The sequence below is a fragment of the Cricetulus griseus genome, chromosome 5 (assembly GCF_003668045.3).
Source record: "Cricetulus griseus strain 17A/GY chromosome 5, alternate assembly CriGri-PICRH-1.0, whole genome shotgun sequence".
Taxonomy (NCBI): Eukaryota; Metazoa; Chordata; class Mammalia; order Rodentia; family Cricetidae; genus Cricetulus; species Cricetulus griseus.
The window spans coordinates 21932671-21953115 of NC_048598.1; the positions used below are offsets into that span (position 1 = coordinate 21932671).

A 20445-nucleotide genomic window follows, 5' to 3' on the forward strand; every position below is an offset into this window, starting at 1 on the left:
CAAGTTGTAATTATTCATAAAGAAATAACTCCCTAATATTAAAACGACTTTCAAAATCCTCTTAACTAATGAATGAGTTTATGTATCTTCAAAATACCGCGTATGATTTCAACTTAGGGAACGATGTAAGTGAAGGCTTCTCATTTCTGGCTATAAGGGTCAGAGATTTTGTGCCAGACTCACCCAGAGGCACCCCTTGTCCCCATGTAACCAGACAGAGGCACTGTGGAGCAGCTGAGTGGCAGGCCATACTAATTGTATTCCACTACCTACCTGACTTTATTTCAGGATCATACCCTTCTCGTTTGAGCTTCCCAGTGAAGGCTGAGAGCCAATATCAACTCTACCCTCCTGTTCTTCATTCTGCTCCAAAGATAATCAGTAACTTGAGAGTTCCCATTTCCCTCTGAACAATTAACCACAACCGACATGCTTTTACATTTTTTATTGATTACTATTTAATGTGTGTGTGTGTGTGTGTGTGTGTGTGTGTGTGTGTGTGTATGCTTACCCAAGAGTACTCACGGTGGTTCCCTTGTGGCAGTCAGAGGGTAAGTGCCAAATTCTGAGGAGGAATGTTCATACCCCTGTGTTAGATACTTGAGCTACAATGTCCAACTTTCTAATGAAGACCCCTCTCCCCACTCTCAGTCTTTTTTTTCCCAGTGCCCAGGCTCTCTCTCTCTTCTGACCTTGTTCCCCCAAGGTGTCGGCCATCCTGACCTAGATAAGAAGCAGCTACCATCAGTGCCAAGAAGTTTAGTAATCAAAATACCTCAGGCCATTCAATAATAATGATGACGAAGATGATGATAATTTTTAGTATTCTGGGTGTGGAGGTGCTTGCCTTAAATCTCAGAGAGTCAGAAACAGGCAGATCTCTATGGGTTCAAGGCCAGCCTAGTCTGCATATGAGTTCCAGGCCAGGGCTACATAATGAAACTCTCTCTCAAAAACGAAACAAATCAAATCAACAAAAAAGAAAAAAGAAAAAGAAAGAAACCACCACCACAACAAAAATTAAATGAGTTGATCAGAGACAGTATACCAACTTCTCCTTCAGTAATCTTTGTTGACAACCTCAACATTCATTTTTCTGTAACACGAATAATAAAAACCCAGAGACAGATATTGGGGTTCAAGCTGAAGATCAGAAAAGTAAAGCAGCTGGCCATCAGAGAGCTCTTACCTCTACCAAGGCTAGGGAGATCCTGTCCTCAATGTGGCTATAGACTAACAACCAAGTCTGAAGTCTGAATATCCTTCTCCTATCTTATATACCTCTCTAGTGCTTGGATTAAAGGCATGAGCTCTGTTTCTCTTTTAGACTGATTTACTCTCATGTAGCACCAAGTGGCCTTGAACTCACAGAGATCCATCTGCCTCTGTCTCCTGAGTCCTGGGATTAAAGGTGTGTGCCACCACTGCCCAGCTTCTATGGCTGTGGCTAGCTTTGCATTCTGATCTCCAGGCAAGCTTTGTTAGATCATAAACAATATACCACCACAGTTTTCTATCTTGCCACGTGCCTCCATTTAGAGCTAATGATGAAGGGAGATGGTAAGGAGGATACAAAACTTTTGCACAAAAATTAAAATCACTCACAGCCCAACTTAACCCTGTGTGGAACAGGAAAACTATATGTCCTATTCATGACATAGCCTTTGAGTCCTTTCCCCAAAGTCTTACATGGGAGGGAAGGCCTGAGATCACCCCCTTTGGTGTCTGTTAGGATCTCTCTGTGCCTGTACCAAGGGAATGACAGCGGCAGCTGCATCCTGTCTCTGTTTCAGTTCTAGCACAAATTCTGGGAAACAGAAGCCAGATATCCCTGGCTGCCCAGACGGCATCATTAGACCTCAAACTCAAACCTGCCACTTTCCATACCAGATAGTAGCAGGCATGGACCCCAAAAGTGTCCTATCTAATGACAAAAAGGGTTCTGTCATTATCATCTCAGCCTTACTTTGTGCTTCTGCCTTTCCTCAGTCTCTCATCTTTATGGAAATCCATTATCCCTCACCATATTTGAAATTTACATTTTTTGTGTGTGTAAGAGCTTGGACAAGATCTTCTGGGTTGAAGTACAAGTTCTCAGCATTCTACCTACTCTCTGTCACACTGGCCCCTTGTCATTTTCCTGGCATATTGTCATCTTTCATGTTCTCTGCCTTTGAGTAGACCTTCCTCGTCTTATGTGGGAGGGCTGTGCAGGCCTGAACTTCTGAGCTTCTTCATTCTGAAAATGAGGGCAATAACAGCAATCTTACAGGAACAGACAAGTAAATGGATTCTTTAATTATTAGAGGTGCTCAGTACACAGGAACCCAAAAAGGGATGGTATTCTAGAAGTCACTTTCTAGAGAGATAACTTCCATTAGTCACTATAGGTAGACTGATAGAGTGTTTCTAAACTTTTGCTATTTTAAATGGGGCTGCAGTGAAGTCTTAGAGCATCTTCCCTCTGGCCCCCGACACACACATTTTTTGTTTGTTGTTTGCTTTGAGACAGTAGTTCTCTTTGTATCTCAATGGCCTGGAACTCAGTATGATGCACACAGGCTTCCCCTCCAACGCCCCGACCCGCTTCTTCCTCCCTCTTCAGTGTTGGAATTACAGGTGTCCACCACCAAGCCTGCTTATTACCTATGTCACAGGGAATTTGCCTACAGGCCTTTTCTGTTTCTGGAATTTGAAACAAGCTTGGAAGGAGAAATGACCCAAAGAGAGAGAATAGGTTAAAGCAATAAAATATAGTCAATAAATACAATGGATGGTTCCCTACCTCTCAGAAGGGCTCAAAGGGAAGGGGAAGCCAACAGGACAGTTTCAAAGAAACCCCTGATATAACAGTGCTTAGGCTTCTTTAAAGAAAGGTTTCCTTTTCTCCCCAACTTTTTGTCAAGAGTTTCAACTCTTTCTAACTCTCCTCCATCCTGTATATCCCCAGCACACCTATCCCAAGCACCCCAGTTAACTGGCTTTTGATTGAAAATATGAGATCCTCAATTGGCAACAGTTCTTCAGGTGGCTGAGTCTGAGGCAAATAAAATATGGAAGCAAAGTTTTATCTTTAGTTTTTACAATTAAGCAGCTGCACTTGTGACGGGATGTAGACAGTGATATTTCACTGATGCTAGCTCATCGCTTTAGAATCTTCAGAGGAAATGGTTGAAACCACAGGAGTCAGGGTAGGGGTGAGATATGGGAGGAGAGAGGATTTATGAAGAGGTTTTGTTTTGTTTTGTGTTTTTGCCACAGTTCTCCCTCACGTGAAGGAAGAGTGGGAAATGGGCTGTCTGCTCCTTGAACCTAATGAAAAAGAGCTCATGGGGTCAGCCACACAAGTCTGAAATATGTCCCCTGAAGTTGGGAGGTACAGTGGGGAGTGAATCTGATTTAGGTCCTAGGAAGCTGAAGTAAGCTATGGCTGTAGGGCAGAAAAACCTCGTTGGGAATCAGCCCACACCTTGGAGCATCCTGGAACCCTATGATCACTGCAGAGAGAAAATGCATGTCTTGATTTTTATGCAATAAAGCGCTGGGACAGGCAGAAAAGGCACCAAAAACTCGGACTTCCGTCTTGATTTTTAGGGGTTGAGGGAAGATGTCCAAACAAACTACTGGAAGACAGATGCATCCGGTAAGAAAGTATTTACCAGAAGTAAAAATTGCCAAAATGTCCACAAAAGTATCCCCAGGAAGAGTTGGTGGTTGCCATGTGCCAAGCTCAGAGAGCAGGAAGTCACCCATCCAAACAGAATTATAAAATTCTGCTATTCTTTTACCCACCCTCTCCTTTACCTCCCTCCCTCCTCCTTTGGCCAAGGTGAGAAACAAAAGAAATAGAGATGCAAACAGAAGGAGAAAAGATGGAGGAAATGTGTGTATCTGGTAGGGAGGAGAGACACAGCCTCCATGTTTCCTGGGGACAGAACCTTCCCAGGATAAAAGGACAAACACTTATCTCTGAATTAGGGTTAGATATGTTACCATCTAAGACTGGATTCTAATTTATATCTTGATAGTATCTGTGACTGTGGCCTAAGCTCATGACAGGGCTATGCGCTAATGATAGAAGCAGAAACACCATTGATCTTTACACATGTGTCGCTCTGTGCTCTTCTGTAAATAGAGGTTGTGATTCAGTGGGCGTGGGTGGAGCCTGAGAGTCTGCACGTCTTCCAAGCTCTGACTGATGCCAGTCATGCTGTGATCTTGGACCACCTTTTGAGGAAGATAATGTGAAAAGGGGAATAAATTGAGTAATTTTAAATGGATTATGAAAGACAAAAGTTACATTTTCGTCACGACATGAATTGTGCTTTCAACATACAAGAACTCATTCCCTTTATTTTTTTATTTTTTTTTTTTCAAGACAGGGTTTCTCTGTGTAGCTTTGGAGCCTATCCTGGCGCTCGCTCTGGAGACCAGGCTGGCCTCGAACTCACAGAGATCCGCCTGTCTCTGCCTCCCGAGTGCTGGGATTAAAGGCGTGCAACACCAACGCCCGGTGGTCTCATTCCCTTTATTTGAAGTTTTTTTTTTTTCTCCTTTTTAAAGGTAGAGTCTTACTCTGCTTCTTTGGTTGGCCTAGAATTCACTCTGTAGACCAGGTTGGCCTCAAGCTCATGGAGATCTGTCTGCCTCTGTCTCCTGAGTGCTGAGATTAAAGGGACTCACCATCATGCCTAAATTTATTTATTTATTTATTTTTGAACACAGAAATCATTAATGAAGGGTTGAGGTTGTTGCTCAGTAATAGAGTGCTTGACTCCAGTGCATGGAAGTTCTAGGTTCAATCCTCAGTCATAATTAAAAAGAAAGTATTGATATGGCCTTTGTTTAAAATGAAAGTCATGTTGTGTAGAACAAATCTATTTTTAGTTACCACTTTCCCACCTACTCCCTTGGTAATTACAGACATAACTACCATTTAACACTTCAGTGAGCACTCTTAACCCTTTTAAGGAAGAGTAGTCTTGTTAGTCTTCTCTTCTCTTCTCTCCTTCCTTTCTTATTTCTTTTTCCCCTCCTTCCCTCCTCCTCCTTCTCCTCCTCCTTTTTTTCTTCTTTTTCACAAGGCAAGGTGTATTAGCAACTTTTCTGTTGCAGTGATAAAACACCACTGAGCAAGACACCTTAGGGAAGTTTGTTTGAGCTCACTATTCCAGAGAGCTAGAGTTCACTATGGCTGGGACAATACGGCATGAGGCCGCAGGCAGCAGACATGGCAACTGGAGCAGCAAACTGAGCTCTCACACCTTGGACTTCCAGCACCAAGTAGAAAGAACAAAACAGAAATGGTGGCAATCTTCAAACATTCCAAGCCTGCTTCCAAAGAGGTTCTTCCTCCAAGAATGAACTTCCTAACAGCGCCACCATTTGGGCCTATAGGTGTGTGTGTGGGGGAGGCATTTTCATTCAAGCCATTACATAAGGACTCCTTCTAATCCCTGCTGGCTATATTCATTATATAGCCGAGGCTATCCGGAGTCACATAGCAAGAACCTACCTCAAGCAAACTAGCTTCTTTTCTACAAAGAAAAGACATTTGGAGGGGCTGTATTTCACAAGCAATTTACTGGTTGATTACTATTGAGCCAACTCTTGTGTTTTAGATACAATCGCTTAGTGAATTCGAATCACTCCAGCTCACAATTCTTTCTTGACCTTGTCCACAGAACTATTGAAAAGCACAGGGAGGCAGCCAGTGGCGAGAGCATTCCTCTACTCTGTCGATCTAGAAACTTAAAAAAACAAACAGGGCAGTCAAGGCAAGAGCAAACTTAGCAAGCTGATGCTGGCACCTAGTGGACACTGTTTGTTTTATTCTAGTTACTGTAGTTTGTTTTTCGTTAGACTACAAAATAATGGATTTTGTTATAACATTTTCATACATGTTTATCTTTGCACTCTGTTCATATTCACACCCCATTATTCTCCCTTGACCTTTTGACCCTCCCTCTGGCTCTCTCTCCAAATAGCCCCTCTTCTGCTTCCATGATTTTGTGTGTGTGTACACATATACATACATACATATATATATACATATATATATGCACATGTATGCACACATATGTATATGTGTATATGTGTGTACACATGTATACATGTATGCTTTTCTAATTACTGGGACAAAATATCTTACAGAAACAACTTAAAAGGGGAAGATTTTTTTATTTTCTGAGACAGGGTCTCACTGACTGGCCTAGAACTTGCTAGTAGACCAGGCTGACCTCAAATTTACAGAGATCTATTTGCCTTGCCCTCCAGAGGCATTACAGGCATGCACCACCATGCCCCACAGAAGGAAGGATTTTATTACCCATGGTCTCAGAGAATGCAGTCCGTTGGGCTTGGTGGCAGGAGCAGCTCTGTGGAGGCATCAGTGTAGGTCATAGAGCCTCAGTTGGCAACCGGACCAGGAAACAGAACTCAGGTCAAAACTAGAGATGGCTACCACCTTCAAGACCCACCTCCACTGACCCACTGCTACCATTTTGAGTCCAAGTCCCGAAGACTCCACAGCCTTGAAAAATGGCACCACCAGCCATCCCAGTGCTCAAACAAACTGTAATGAATGAATACATACACATTCATAGGTTGTTAACCTAGATTCTGTACATGAAAGAAAACATGTAATACTCTCTCCTTATTACCTTCTCTTGTGTCCCCTCCATCACCCTCTACAGCTTTCATCCCCCACACACAGTCCTCTCTCTGCTCTCATGTCATATATGTGTGTGTATATGTGTGTGTTCATATATGACACATATATGTGTTTGTGCAAACATCACATGCATATATATGTATAACGATTTAAATCTAAGTTATGCATCTGAGGAAAACATATGATATTTGTCTTCCAGAGACTAGCTTCTTTTGCTTAACACATTATCTCCACTTTTATTTTTCTATTTACTTTCTTGAAAAAACGATATAATTCCTTTTCTTGTTTTTGTTTTTGTTTTCGTTTTTTTGAGGCAGGGTTTCTCTGTGTAACAGCTCTGGCTGTCCTGGAACTTGCTTTGTAGATCAGGCTGGCCTTGAACTCACAGAGATCTGCCTGCCTCTGCCTTCCAAGTGTGTGTGGGGTAACAGGCATGTGCCATCACCACCTGGCTGACATAATCCCCCCCTTTTTTTCTATAACTGAATACAACTCTACTGTGTGTATACATAATACATTTGTTCACCTGCTCACCCATTGATGGAATCTAGGCTGGTTCTGTGTCTTGTCTACTGTGAACATGCAATACACTCAAGAGGAAGAAGGGGGATAGGTATATTTGGTGCCGTGTTTGACAATCTTTTAGCAGTTTATGAAGAATGAAATGCAAGAGGTTTTGGAACCCATCAGAAGATGGACCTATAGTTTACAGAATTTCTGTTGCTTTTTTTTTATTATTTAAAATCCTCACAGAATGGTAGTACAGGCACAACTAGCTTTGTTTCTTTGAATGGGGACACTGAAGTTTACAAGACGTATTTGGTTTAGCTGTACTCATTCGAGAAATAGGTGACAGAATCAAACTAAAGTTTAGGACACATGACAGTGGGAAAGAGGGGCCGTGGCCATTTCCCTGCATCCTGCTTGTCTGTGAAAAGATTAGAAGAGAGTGGTTATGTAAAACATATTCAGCAAACCAAGACATGGAACAGAAAACATCTCTTGTTTCCCTTATCCTGCTCATCTCACGCTGTTTACCAGTTCCTCCCAGAACCAAAACGGGAAGTGAGAGCATGGCTTAAGGTTCACTAATTAAGTTTCTGGCCCGGGACTTCTCAGAAGGACAACACTATGTGCTAAATTTGCAAATATTGAGTGGTGGTGGAAATGGATGGATATTTGGTCAAATATTCAAGTTTTCCCTATACAATGAGGTGCTCAGTTGGGTGGGGGGTAGCTCACGCCTTTAATCCCAGCGCTTGGGAGGCAGAGGCAGGTGCATCTCTGAAAGCTTGCTTTGGGCCACCAACCAGCTCCCAAATCATGACACCGAGACTTATTATTAGTTAAGAATGCCTGGCCTTATCTTATGCTTGCCCCACTAGCTCTTATAACTTAATTTAACCTTTTTCTTTTCATCTACATTTTGCTTTGGGGATTTTTACCTTTCTTTCATTCTGTATGTCCTACTCCATGTCTATCTATCTGGCCCAGGGCGTCTCCCTCTCTTCCTCCCTCATTCTTTCCCTCATTCTTTCCTGTCTCTCATCTTCTAGGTACTTATTCTCTCTGCTCACCAGCTCCACCTGTCCCTCTGCTGCCTATCTATTGGTCATTTAGTTTTTTATTAGACCAATCAGGTGCCTTAAGCAGGCAAGATAAAACAGCAATGTATCTTTACATAATTAAACAAATAAAGCATAAACAAATGTAACAAATCCTTGCATTGTTATAAAGTAATATTTTGTAACAGGTCTCTGTTAGTTTGATGTCAGTCTGGTCTACAGAGGGAGTTCCAGGACAACCAGGGCTATACAAAAACAAAAACAAACAAAAAAACCCAAAAGAACCGTCTTGAAAAAACAATGCAAACAAACAAAACCAACAATGAGATGCTCAACTCATCAGTCACTTGTAGCCATAGGGTTCTGTGGAGCTCAAATATTTCCTCAGAATTTTGACAATAAATGAACTTCAGGGCAAAGGTTGACCTACTTTTCTGAAAAAACCAAAATCTCTTAAAAAAAAAAGACATTTATTTATTTATTTATTTATTTATTTATTTATTTTTGAGACAGGTCTTGCTCTGTATGTAGTCCAGTCTGACCTTGAACCTGAAATACTGCTCTCAGCATCCTAATGCTGAGAGTACAGGAACATGACACCATTAGACTTTGAACTAATAGGCAGATTTCTGGTGTGGTTGCAGCAGGTTAGATGGTTTAGATCCATTTGCCTGTAATGCTCATGGTCACTGAATATTTGGATTGGTTGGGCATAATGATTCATCTCATTCAACAGCTTCATTACCATGCCCCTGGCAGTCCTTTCTCTCAGTCACACCTTCACATGGACCCCAGCCTCTCCTGGTCTGGAGGCCCCGCTATACAGTGGAGCTTGGGATTTCTTTCTCTCACTAGCAAGACACGGATGGAAAAGTGAATTCTTTTTACAACCTTCTATGAAGCCATAGTTATTCAGGAGGAAAAGCCAAGTGCTTCTCTAAGAGCACTCCATGACACACTGGTAAGTAGCAGGGCAGACACAGCCCAAGATCCAGGCTGAGCTTTCCACCAGGTTCAGACCAGGCTCTCCAGGGACAATGCTAAATCTGAGCCCAGAACTTCCCAGGTACCTGTCTTCTCACAAACACAGGCAAAGTAACAGAAGTGTGGCATCATCACCCAATAAGGTTTTTGCTCCAGATTCTTATTTGGGATATTTAGAGTATATTTCATTATTTCATGTGTATCTTTATATCTCTCCTAGATCTTTATTTTTAAGGTTTATTTTTTACTTCTCTCTCTCTCTCTCTCTCTCTCTCTCTCTCTCTCTCTCTCTCTGTGTGTGTGTGTGTGTGTGTGTGTGTGCTACATGTATGTAGGTTCCTGAAGAAGTCAGAAGAGGACATCAGATTTCTTGGAGCTGGAATATGAGCAGTTGTGGGATACCTAATGTGGATGCTGTAAACCAAACTCCAGTTCTCTGGAAAAGCAGTCAGTATTCTGAACTGCTGAGCCATCTCTCCCTGCCCAGCCCTGGATCAGAAGTCCCACTAAGAACGTAACAGCAGGCAGACATGGTGGCTTACACCTGTAATCCCAGCACTTGGGAAGTCTCAGGCAGTAGGATTGCCACAAGTTTGAGGCCAACAGGCTTCATAGTGAGTTCTGAGGTTACAGAATGAGCTATGTCCAAAAAACAAAACAAAACAAAACAAAAAACAAAAAAAAAACCACAAAACAGATAAAACAGAAAAAGAAGGAAAGAGAAGAGAGCAAGAACAGAACAAAATAGCAGAACTTGACATTTACTGGTATCGCACTGGAGGCCAGAGCACTGACAATTTGCTGAAAATAGAAAGAGGAACTTCCCTTTGGACCATGATGGGGAGGTGAAGGGACAAAGGAGGGAAAATTTCTTTGCCAATTGCTCGGCAGAGAGGTAAATTGACAGCAAGTACTGTTAAAGATGAAAATGAAGCTTTTTTTTTTTTTTTTTTTTTTTTTTTTTTTTTTTTTAAGAAACACCAAAAAGTGAGAGTATTGCCTGATGGATGCCCTTACGTGATTGGTCATCTTGTATAAAATGAGAACTTTAAAAAAATTCAAGCCACCCACACTTGACTCTTAGCGGAATTATTATTGTTCAGTGCTTATCAAGCAGCTAGGTGTACTGTTTCCACCCCTGTGACCCCAGCACTCAGGAGACTGGGATGGCAGCATCCTGACTTGGAGGCCAGTTTGATCTACACAGTGCATTCCCAGGCAGCTGGTCTAGAATCATAGCGTGACTCTGTCTCAAGTTAAACCAAGTAAGGAAGAGAGAGAGACAGAGGAAGGAAGAAAGGGGAAAATTTATCAAGATTGCTGTTTTACCAATGATGCAATAAACAGATAAACAATGACTATGTGTGTGAGTGTGTGAGTATGTGTGCGCGCGCGCGCGCGCATGTATGATCAGTTCCAAGAAGAGAACCTCTCCTTTCTTTGGCTGGTAGTGACTGAGACCTCTCTCTAAAACAGTATTTTCCCCCTGAGCTCAGTATATTGGTAATCCTTTCTTTTTTCGTTCTTTCTTTTTTGGGGGACAATTAGTTGACATTTTAATGAAAGACTATTGGACAAAAGTAATCGCTAAAGTTGGATAAAAGAGAAGTTTCAGTTCCATTATATGTGTCTGCCACTGCATAACTGAGAAAGCATGTCATGAGGACCCATCAGATATTGACATTTATTAGTAGGGATTTATTTTCCACTGCTTCTTATCAATGATGTAGAATAAGATTGTTTCTTTTTATATTTTTATTATTTAAAAATTAAAAATTTGAATATATTTTGATCATATTCTTCCCCTCCCCTAAATCCTCTCCCCATCCCTACCCACCCAACTTTAAGCTCTTTCTAAAAAAACAAAAACCAAAAAATATCAATACAACAAAATCCCTCAAAACCAAGAAAACAAAATAAAACACCACCCAAAAAGAAGAAACCCAAGATGTAACCAAATAAAAGCACACACACACACACACACACACACACACACACACACACACACACTGTGAGGTCCATTATTTGTTGAACATGAGTGCCACTCCATTGTAGAAAACTGATTTTCCCTCTCCCAGAAGTTATAAGTGACAGTTAAATTGTTAACCTTTACCTTAGTGGGTAGTTTTTTTCATTAATTCATTCATTTAAAAAACTAACAAAATAAAGTATAATAAGATGAGACAAAAACTATCACATCCAATTGTAGGAAAGTGGTTTCTTACATAAAGGCAAATGGCGCCATCTTGTGTCTAAAAGCACAAATAGAGAATAATTAAAAAATAAGCTTCAGAAATGAATGCTAGGTATATTCAACCTGAATATGTCTCTTATCTCCACTCTTAAAGGACCTTATGTTAGGTCTCTCATGCAGTCCAAATATTCATAAATGAGCTCAAATTGGACTAGAGGAGGATTTCTGGAGGTTACATAAACACCAGCATTTCTCAGGAAGTTGTCCAACTGATGACTCCCAAAAGGAGTCATTTCCCTTACCCCTAGCAAGAAGAGATAAATGGCAGGTACATGTGGTTTCATATCAAAGCCCACGCTGGACTCTAGGGTCCCTCAGTCCCACACACAAGTACTTCTTATACATTTCAAAGTTAAACCAGCAGTATCCTGGCCCTTCTCACCTCAGATTTCTGCTCTTTTTAAACCTCCTGCCTCGAAGTACTCTCCCCCACCCTCTCTCTCTCTCTCTCTCTCTCTCTCTCTCTCTCTCTCTCTGTGTGTGTGTGTGTGTGTGTGTGTGTGAGAGAGAGAGAGAGAGAGAGAGAGAGAGAGAGAGAGAGAGAGAGAGATTGGTTTCTGGGTTGGATTCCCATTGCATTTTTAATTTTATGAGGATCTTTTATTCTGTTTCCCACAGAGGCTTATCATTTGACACTTCCAGCAGCAATGCATAGGAGTTCAGTTTCTTCACATCCTTAATATTTATAGTAGCTGATCTCATATATGAGATAATATCTCAGCATGGTCTGGGTTTTTCCTAATGACTAGCAATGCATCTTTCATAGCCTGTACTGCCATTTTGTATTTTCACTTTGGAGAAATATCTTTTCAGGTCCCTTGATTTAAACTGGGTTACTTATTTCTCTGCTGTTGAATTATAGGAATACTGCATATGTCCTGATAGGAATCCGTATCAAATATATACCTTGCAGTCATTTTTCCTGTGTTTCATTGCTTCATTTTCACTCTTGCTTCCTTTAATGTGAATGTTTAGTTTAAAATAGTTTCATTTATTTATTTATTTAGGATGGAGTTTCAATGGTTCAGTTTTGTTTTTGTTACCTGTGTATTATCCTAACCAAGGAAACATTGCCAGATTTATTGTCATGGAAATTTTAGGCCTTTTACCCATTTTGAAGTCCCACCCCAAAGTAGAGTATAAACTAAAGACCTAACTTCATCCCTTTGCAGGAGAACATAATTTGTTGAGAAGATTATCCCTGTCAGGTGTTCTCAGAACCTGAAGATTGTCTGACCTCAGATATATGAGGTTTTGTTTGGGGGCCTCTTTATTATGTTCTTTTGGAATATAAGTCTATCGTGCCAGTATTGTATCTGCTACATTTTACCGAATTTCAGACTTAGTTCTGTAGCTTGTCTTCCCCCCAGATAAACTTTATTAAGATAGCTTGCTGTAGAACCATCTTCTACTTACTGAAAGCATCCAATCAAGAACAAAGGCTCTTCAAAGCAATGGATTAAAAGCCCCAATCTGGTAATAACCTCCCCTTCATGTCTTTTACTGTGAAGCCCTAAAATTCTTCATAGACAGCAATTGGGTAACTTTAGATGGAGGATAACCCCATACAGATATATGCAACTAATATTTTTAGAAGATCCAAAACAGAACCACAGCAAGAATAGAATTTACCTGCCTGTCTTCTCGTGTGTGTGTGTGTGTGTGTGTGTGTGTGTGTGTGTGTGTGTGTGTGTATGTGTGAGTGTGTGTGTGTGTGAGTTTGTGTGTGTGTTGGGGGTTGGGGGATAGTAACTGTTACAGGTAGCCCATCAGAGATGACCACTCAGACACATTTTAGCCAACTGAAAGTCCTTTTTCCAGTGGGCTGGGACTGCATCCAGGCATTTGGGGACCCAGGTATGGCCCAGAGTGTCCAGACCATAGGGTTTTTAAAGGAAGAAACCATGTCTCAGCATCTTGCTCAGCAGCTGAACAGGGGTTCACAGAAGTAAGCAGTTTGAAGCAAGCAGTTTTAACAGAAGCTGAGATAAGTAGTTAGCTGGGGTGGGGGTGTGTTCCCCACAAGCAGGCAATTTAACCAAAGCTAAAATAAGTTAGTTGGGAAATACTGGCCTTTGGTTCCTAGAATAGAGTCGGGTAACTTTCCATGGATTCTCCATGAAGGAGATCACATTCTAGTTAAAATTGAATACAGTGCAACTTAACTCAGCAAGAATCCGAGATGGAGGAACCTGGTCTTGCCTGTCATGGTGACAAGAGGAGAGCGGCAAATGAAGTCTTACTGTGGAGCCTGACATGACACTGCTGATAGAGTTGGTGGGAGCTACATTTCAAACTTGTGTTCAGTTGCTCCTGCTGTCTCTTTCCTGAGAGATATAACGACACTAGCAGAGGGAAATACAACACAGGGAGGGGTGCCACCAGTGTAGGATGAGGCGCTCCTCGGAGATTCTGGGGCCTCTACTGGGGTTACCCAGGCCCTTGGCATCTGCCACAGAAAAGAATATGAGAAGGAGTCAAGAGTGAAAAGAGTGGGTGAATTTATTAAGTAGGAAGACACGGATCTCTTGAAGAGAGTGAGAGTGTGAGCATTAGGAGGAAAAGAGATGCTCTGATGCGTCCCATGAATGACTCTATGTGTCATTTTGGGACTTTGAGATACTTAATTTGCAGCTAAGCTTAAATATCAAGGAGAGTTTGTGTTGGTAAATTTTGTTTTCTACGGAATTCTGTTCTTAAAGAGGAAACTTTTTCTTTGTTTCTTTGTATTTTCAAGACAGAGTTTCTCTTCATAGTCCTGGCTGTCCTGGAACTTGCTCGTAGACAAGGCTGGCCTGGAAGAGGAAGCTTTTTAAGGTACATTGTCTAGGCTTGTTGCTGGAGAAGGGGTGCTAGAGATTGATTCAAGAGATCTTTACTTACAAAGAGCACAAGAAAGTTGGACTGAAGCATAGATTAGTCATTTTTAACAGCCTTGTTTGTGATATTTTTTTCTGAAAGGGGAGTACAGGTTTTTTTGTTTTTTTGTTTGTTTGTTTTTTTGTTTTTTTTCCTGTAGGTGGCCCAGTCAGTTATGAAGAAAACACCTGAGAGTCATCCAGCTAGGCAAACCAGGACTGAGGGACTGTTCCCTCTATTTCCTAACTAGCTATTCTGCTGAAGAACCAGCCTGCCTCCATCTTAGGCTTAAAAGTAAAGACAAACTAGGTTCATTCCTGTTTATGATTAAACCTTGGCTTCTTAAATATTTTCCTATGCCCCACTGTAGGAGGAATTTTTTGTCCCATCTGTCAGCACCCAAAATAACACACAGAGACTTATTAAGTACAAAAAACTTGGTCAATTGCTTAGGCTTGCTCCTAACTAGTTCTTATAACTTAAATTAACCCATATCTTTTAATCTACGTTCTTTTATGTGGCTTGGTTACCCCTACTCTATACTCCCCCTGGTGCTTCTTCTCCATCTGGCTGGCAACTCTACCCTTCTTCCTAGGGTTCTCTCTGCCGAAAAAATCCTGCCTAGCTAGTGGCCATTTAGCTTTTTATTAAACCAATCACAGTGACATGTCTTCACGCAGTATAAAGGAATATTCCACAACACCCCACAATGGTTCTGTACTGCCTGTTCCAGGAATTGGAATCATGTCTTTGTTTCGGGAGGTCATTACGACTAACTTGTTATGTTTGTGTTCTGCACCTGTAACCCCATTTATTTTGACCACCAAATCTCCCATTTGGTATCTATCTATCTATCTATCTATCTATCTATCTATCTATCTAGATATAGATATAGATATAGATATAGATATAGATATAGATATAGATATCATGTCTTCTTCACATCTTGAGCTGCTGTCTAAAATCTCGACTTAGGGTGAGACAGCCGGCTGGCTAGTCCTAGGTGCACCTCTAAAATAAAGCTTGCTTTAGTTGGACAGTTTTGGACTTGGTCTTTCTCCTCACAATTTTCAGGTTTAAAACTGCCTGATTAATGTTAAAATCTGAGAAATCTAGTGTAAGTGTTGTAGCTTTGAAAGATATCCTGGCAACCAGGAGCCAAGGAATACTAAAGTCACATGGCACAACAAACCTCACACAAGAGATTTATTCGGAGGGGGGAAAAACCAGGAGGGTGGCTGCCTCCACTCAGGGGAGAAGCACCAGGGAACTGAACAGAAGATAGAGCTTATACAGAGAGTTTCTTGGGGTGGTGGTGGAGTTTTCCAGGTTGGCCTGGAATGGGTGGGAATTTTTGTGTTCAGATCTTAGGGCAAGCTTAGAGATTGGTAGGATTCTGTGGTCAGACTCTGGGGCAAGCTTGGGCATTGATGAGATTCTATTGCTAGGCTCTGGTCTTTGGCTCAGGGTCAAGTCAGGGTTAGGGTCAGGGTCAGGGTCAGGGTCAGGGTGTTTTTCCTTTGGCTCTGGTCTTGGGGTCATCAGAGCCTTTGGGGTCAAGTCAGGGTCAGGATGTTTCTTCTTTGCCCTGGTCTCAGCATCAGGTCAGGGTCAGGGTGTTTCTCCTTTGCCCTGGTTTCAGGGTCAGGTCAGGGTCAGGGTGCAGTTTCCTTGGCCCTTTTACCCTACAACTGAGAACTTCTTTTCTTTTTTCCTTTTATTGAAAACAGACTTTTTTCCTTACACATAATATCTCTTGCTTATTGTTTCCCCTCTGTCTACTCCCCCCTGCTTCCCCTCCCATCTGGGCCTATCCCCTTTCTGTTTCTGTTTAGAAAACAAACAGGCTTCTAAGGAATAATAATAAAATAAAACATAGTAAAATAAAACAAAATCTAACACATTGGAATAGGACAAAAGAAACAGAATGAGAAGACCCAAGAAAAGGCACAAGAAACAGATATGGACAGAGTCTCACTGGTTTGCACACTCAGCAATCCCATAAAAATACTAAACTAGAAGCCATAATACACATGCAAAGGGCCTGTAGGGTAAAAGAGAGAGAAAAGTGTAGATAAAATAAAATAAAAAATAAGATTAAAAACCAAACAAAACAAAAATAAGAGCAAAAAGGAAAAGCCCTGGAGACATTATGAGACAAGGAACCTCCAAAGATGCCAATGAGGTCCTTTTCTGTTGGCCCTCTACTGCTGGGCATGCAGCCTACCTTCATGAGAAGTTGTCTCCTCAGTGAGACTCCCCTGAAGAAAACTAAATTGTCATTTTCACGTGATTATTGTATAAACTGATGATTTGGCCACTCCATGGTATGGTTAAGGGTAAGTTCTTTCTTTCTTTCTTTCTTTCTTTCTTTCTTTCTTTCTTTCTTTCTTTCTTTCTATCTTTCTTTCTTTCTTTTGTATATATGAAAGCGAGAAGAGCCAGAGGCGTCTGGAAGGGTTCAGGGCAGAGAGAGAAAGAAGTAGCCTGAACATAGGTAGTAGACTGGACCTGGCCATGGGAGAAGCAGAGCGTGTGGTGGTGGGGAGATTGCAGGGAGACAGAGAGAGAGAGGGAGGGAGAGAGAGAGAGAGAGAGAGAGAGAGAGAGAGAGAGAGAGAGAGAGAGAGAGGCCAAAATAGCAGGGTTAAAAGGAGAATGAGTAGCTGTGGGGAGGGAACCCGAGTCCTGGAAAAGTTCAGGGTAGGGGAGGAGGTGAGAAGGGCTAAGATGGTAGCATGGATTCTGAAATGTCTAACAGGTACTTCCGGCACTGAGGGAACCTGGAGATTTGGAAATGGAGTTTCCTTTGACCTGACAGTTATCAATTTGAGGTTACTTCTGAGTTAGGATGGGTCATGCTTCTACTTCTCCTTTCAGCTGTAGGACCCCGTCTGAGGCAGACCTGTGCAGGCCCTGTGCATGCTGTCTCCGTCTCTGTGAGTTCATATGTGCATCGATTCTGCTGTCTTTAGAAGAAAGCTTTGTTTTATTGGTGGCCTCCATCCCCTCTGGCACTTATGCTCTTTCTGCCTCTTCTCCTGGAGGGTTCCCTGAGCTCTGAGGGAAGGGATTTGATGGAGACATCTCCTTTAGGTCTGAGTGCTCCAAGATCTCTCGCTATCTACATAATACCTGGCTGTGGGTCTCTGTATTTGTTCCCATCTGCAGCAGGAGGAAGATTTTCTGATGATGGCTGAATAAGGCACTGATCTATGAGTATAGCAGAATGTCATTACCCTACTGTATGTATGTATGTATGTATGTATGTATGTATGTATGTATGTATTATAACAGCAGTATTTGGTTTTACCCTAGGAACCTGGGCTATCACCCAAACAGTGTTGGGTTTGGGTTCCGTCTCCTATAGTGAGCCTTAAGTCAAATCAGATGTTGGTTGGTTACTCCCATAAGTTTGTGTCGCCATTACACTAGGATATCTTGGGTCAGGACACCTCTGTAGATCAAAGGGCTTGTGGCTGGATTGGTAATGTACATGTCCCTTTTGGTAGCATGCAGAGTACCTTCCTGTACCAAAGATGCTAACACTTAGGAGCAAAGGCTCTATGTAGGCAGCTCAACTTCTCCATGTTCAATGAATTATGTAGGTGTTGCCTTCAGCAATAGAGCCTTGTCATCCGATGGTGGAGAGTGACCTATAGTCTCGGCAGCAGCCTGAGTTGTTTGGGAGTTCCTATGGGACCCTTTTGACCAACAACTCAATTAGATGTAATCCAATCCTGGTACTGGAAGCTTCATTTAGTGACAAGAAATATCCAGTTGTGGCTCTGTCTCCTCCGTTATTTTGTGATATCATTTAGATAGCATATATATATATATATATATATATATATATATATATATATGAAGCTTCTATCTTATTAGGTTTTCATACCACACCTCAAATGGCCCTTAATTTTAGCTCTATCTCCTCCTTTCCCTCCCCTTCTCCATTTGATCCTTTTATTCTAGCTCTCCCCTCCATCCATAACCATCTACTCTATTCCCCTTTCCTGGGGAGATTTGTCAGTCTCACTCTAGTCCTTCCTCTATACCTGACCTCTGTGGTTCTGTGGATTGTAGCCTGGTTAGTGACTTAATAGCTTAAATGCACATATAAGCGAAAACATTCCATATTTGTCTTTCTGGGTTGGGGTTACCTCACTCGGAAAGATTTTTTTTCTAGTTCCATCCATTTACCTGCATCATTCATTCATTCATTCATTCTTTCTTTCTTTCTTTCTTTCTTTCTGCCTGAGTAAATACTTTATTGCGTAAATGTACCACATTTTCTTTATCCATTCTTCTGTTGAGGCACATCTAGGTTGTTTCCAATTTCTGGCTATTATGAATAGAGCAACAATGAACATGATTGGGCAAGATTCTCTCTCTGTGGTAGGATGAAGCGTCCTTTGGGTGAATATGCCCAAGAGAGAGGTATTGCTGGACCTGGAGGTGGATCGATTTCCATCTTCACTGATTTCCATAGTGGCCGTACACGTTTTGCAGTCGCGCCAGCCATGGACGAACTTTATTTTCTATCTTGAACTTTGGAGGGTTGTGTGGAAAGCTGCTCTGACTGGAGCTTACCCAGCACAGCTTCCTCCGAATCCGTCATTTTCCCCATAGCCGTGGTCCTCCCGCGGCGCTGTAAGGGGCTGGAGGTACCCAGAGGTCGCTCTAGTCGGCAACTCGGTGGCCCGGCAGCGGCTGCCGGCCTTCCAGGCGCCGCCATGTTGGGAGCGCAGGGCTCGAACCATGGCGGCGAGCCCCAGGCTGCGGCTGCCAACCCCGGCAGCTCAGCTGGGCACACCGTGCAAGTGCGGCCAGGACTGTATCTAGGCGGGGCAGCGGCGCTGGCGGAGCCAGACCGCCTGATGGAGGCCGGCATCACCGCCGTGCTCACGGTAGACTCGGAACCGGGCTTCCAGGCTGGGGCCGGGTTCGAAGGCCTCCGGAGCCTCTTCGTGCCGGCGCTGGACGAACCCGAGACCGACTTGCTCAGCCACCTGGATCGCTGCGCGGCCTTCATCGGCCAGTCCCGAGCCGAGGGACGGGCGGTGTTGGTGCACTGGTGAGTGAGGGGGCAGCCGTGCCTCGAACCCTGTCCCGCTCTTCTGCGGAGCGCCAGGAGTGAGGGACCGGCTGTCACAGCTGAGATCCTCGCTGCTCATCCTCCTCCGTGGGACGTGTGGCTCAAAGAGGAGGGGAGGGTGGGGAGACCGGCCTCTGGTTTGTCTTTAGCTTGGCTAATTTTGCCGCATCCGTCCGCCCGTCTGTCCGCCCGTCCATCCATCCATCCTCTACCTACCTCATCTCTCTCTCTCCACTTACCTCGTCTATCATCTACATCTCTCTACCTACCTCATCTATCATCCATCCATCCATCCATCCATCCATCCATCCATCCATCCATCCATCATCTTTCTCTTATGTCTCATCTGTCTATAGTTTTGGAGTTGGGTTCATCAGATAAGGTTTAGAAGCTCTGCAAGAGAAATCAGACGCCCATGCCAGTGAATGTAGTTCAGGCCAGATGTATTGGGGTGAACATATGAAATACCTTTCTTCCTCGTCTTAAAAGTCACTGTGGCTAACAAGAGAAAAACATGGCAATTTTGTTTTTGAGACAAGGTCTTACTGTGTAGATCTGGCAGGCCTGGAACTCGCGACGTGGAGCAGGCTGGGCTTCAAAACCACAGATACCCGCCTGTGTCTGCCTCCAGAATGCTGCACACCTTTAGTGCACCGCCATGCCTGAGAATTTTCAAAGTTTTACATGACAGGAACGGGAAAATGCCTGGATTAATTAAGACTAGACAGTCGTATAGGAATGTGATTGGACAAAAGGAGTGTAATCTAGAGAGGGGAAACCCAGCCTGACCTGTATTGATCTTCTCCTCTGGGGTATAGGGCAAGGTCCTTTCTGGAATGATGGCTGTAGGATACACCAGAATAAGTAGATGAGAGAATTGATTTGACCTGCTAGCACATAGGGCAGCCATTCTAGTCCTGCGGCACATTTCCAGTCTTAAGAGAGACTCTCTCTCTCTCTCTCTCTCTCTCTCTCTCTCTCTCTCTCCCTCTCTCTCTCCCTCTCTCTGTCTGTC

General features: G+C 42.7%; 1 protein-coding gene across 3 annotated transcripts in view; it reads left to right on the forward strand.

The window, feature by feature from the left end:
• Positions 1-19031: 19031 nt before the first annotated feature.
• Dusp12 (dual specificity phosphatase 12) overlaps positions 19032-20445 on the forward strand; it is a 10872-nt gene continuing 9458 nt past the window's right edge. The window contains exon 1 of one of the 3 annotated variants that reach the window (XM_027417058.2): positions 19032-19409. In XM_027417058.2, coding sequence (XP_027272859.1) covers positions 19069-19409 — 341 coding nt within the window. In that variant the 5' untranslated portion in view covers positions 19032-19068. The remainder of the gene's footprint in view (positions 19410-20445) is intronic. The other 2 variants (XM_027417056.2, XM_027417057.2) reach the window with 2 other exon arrangements.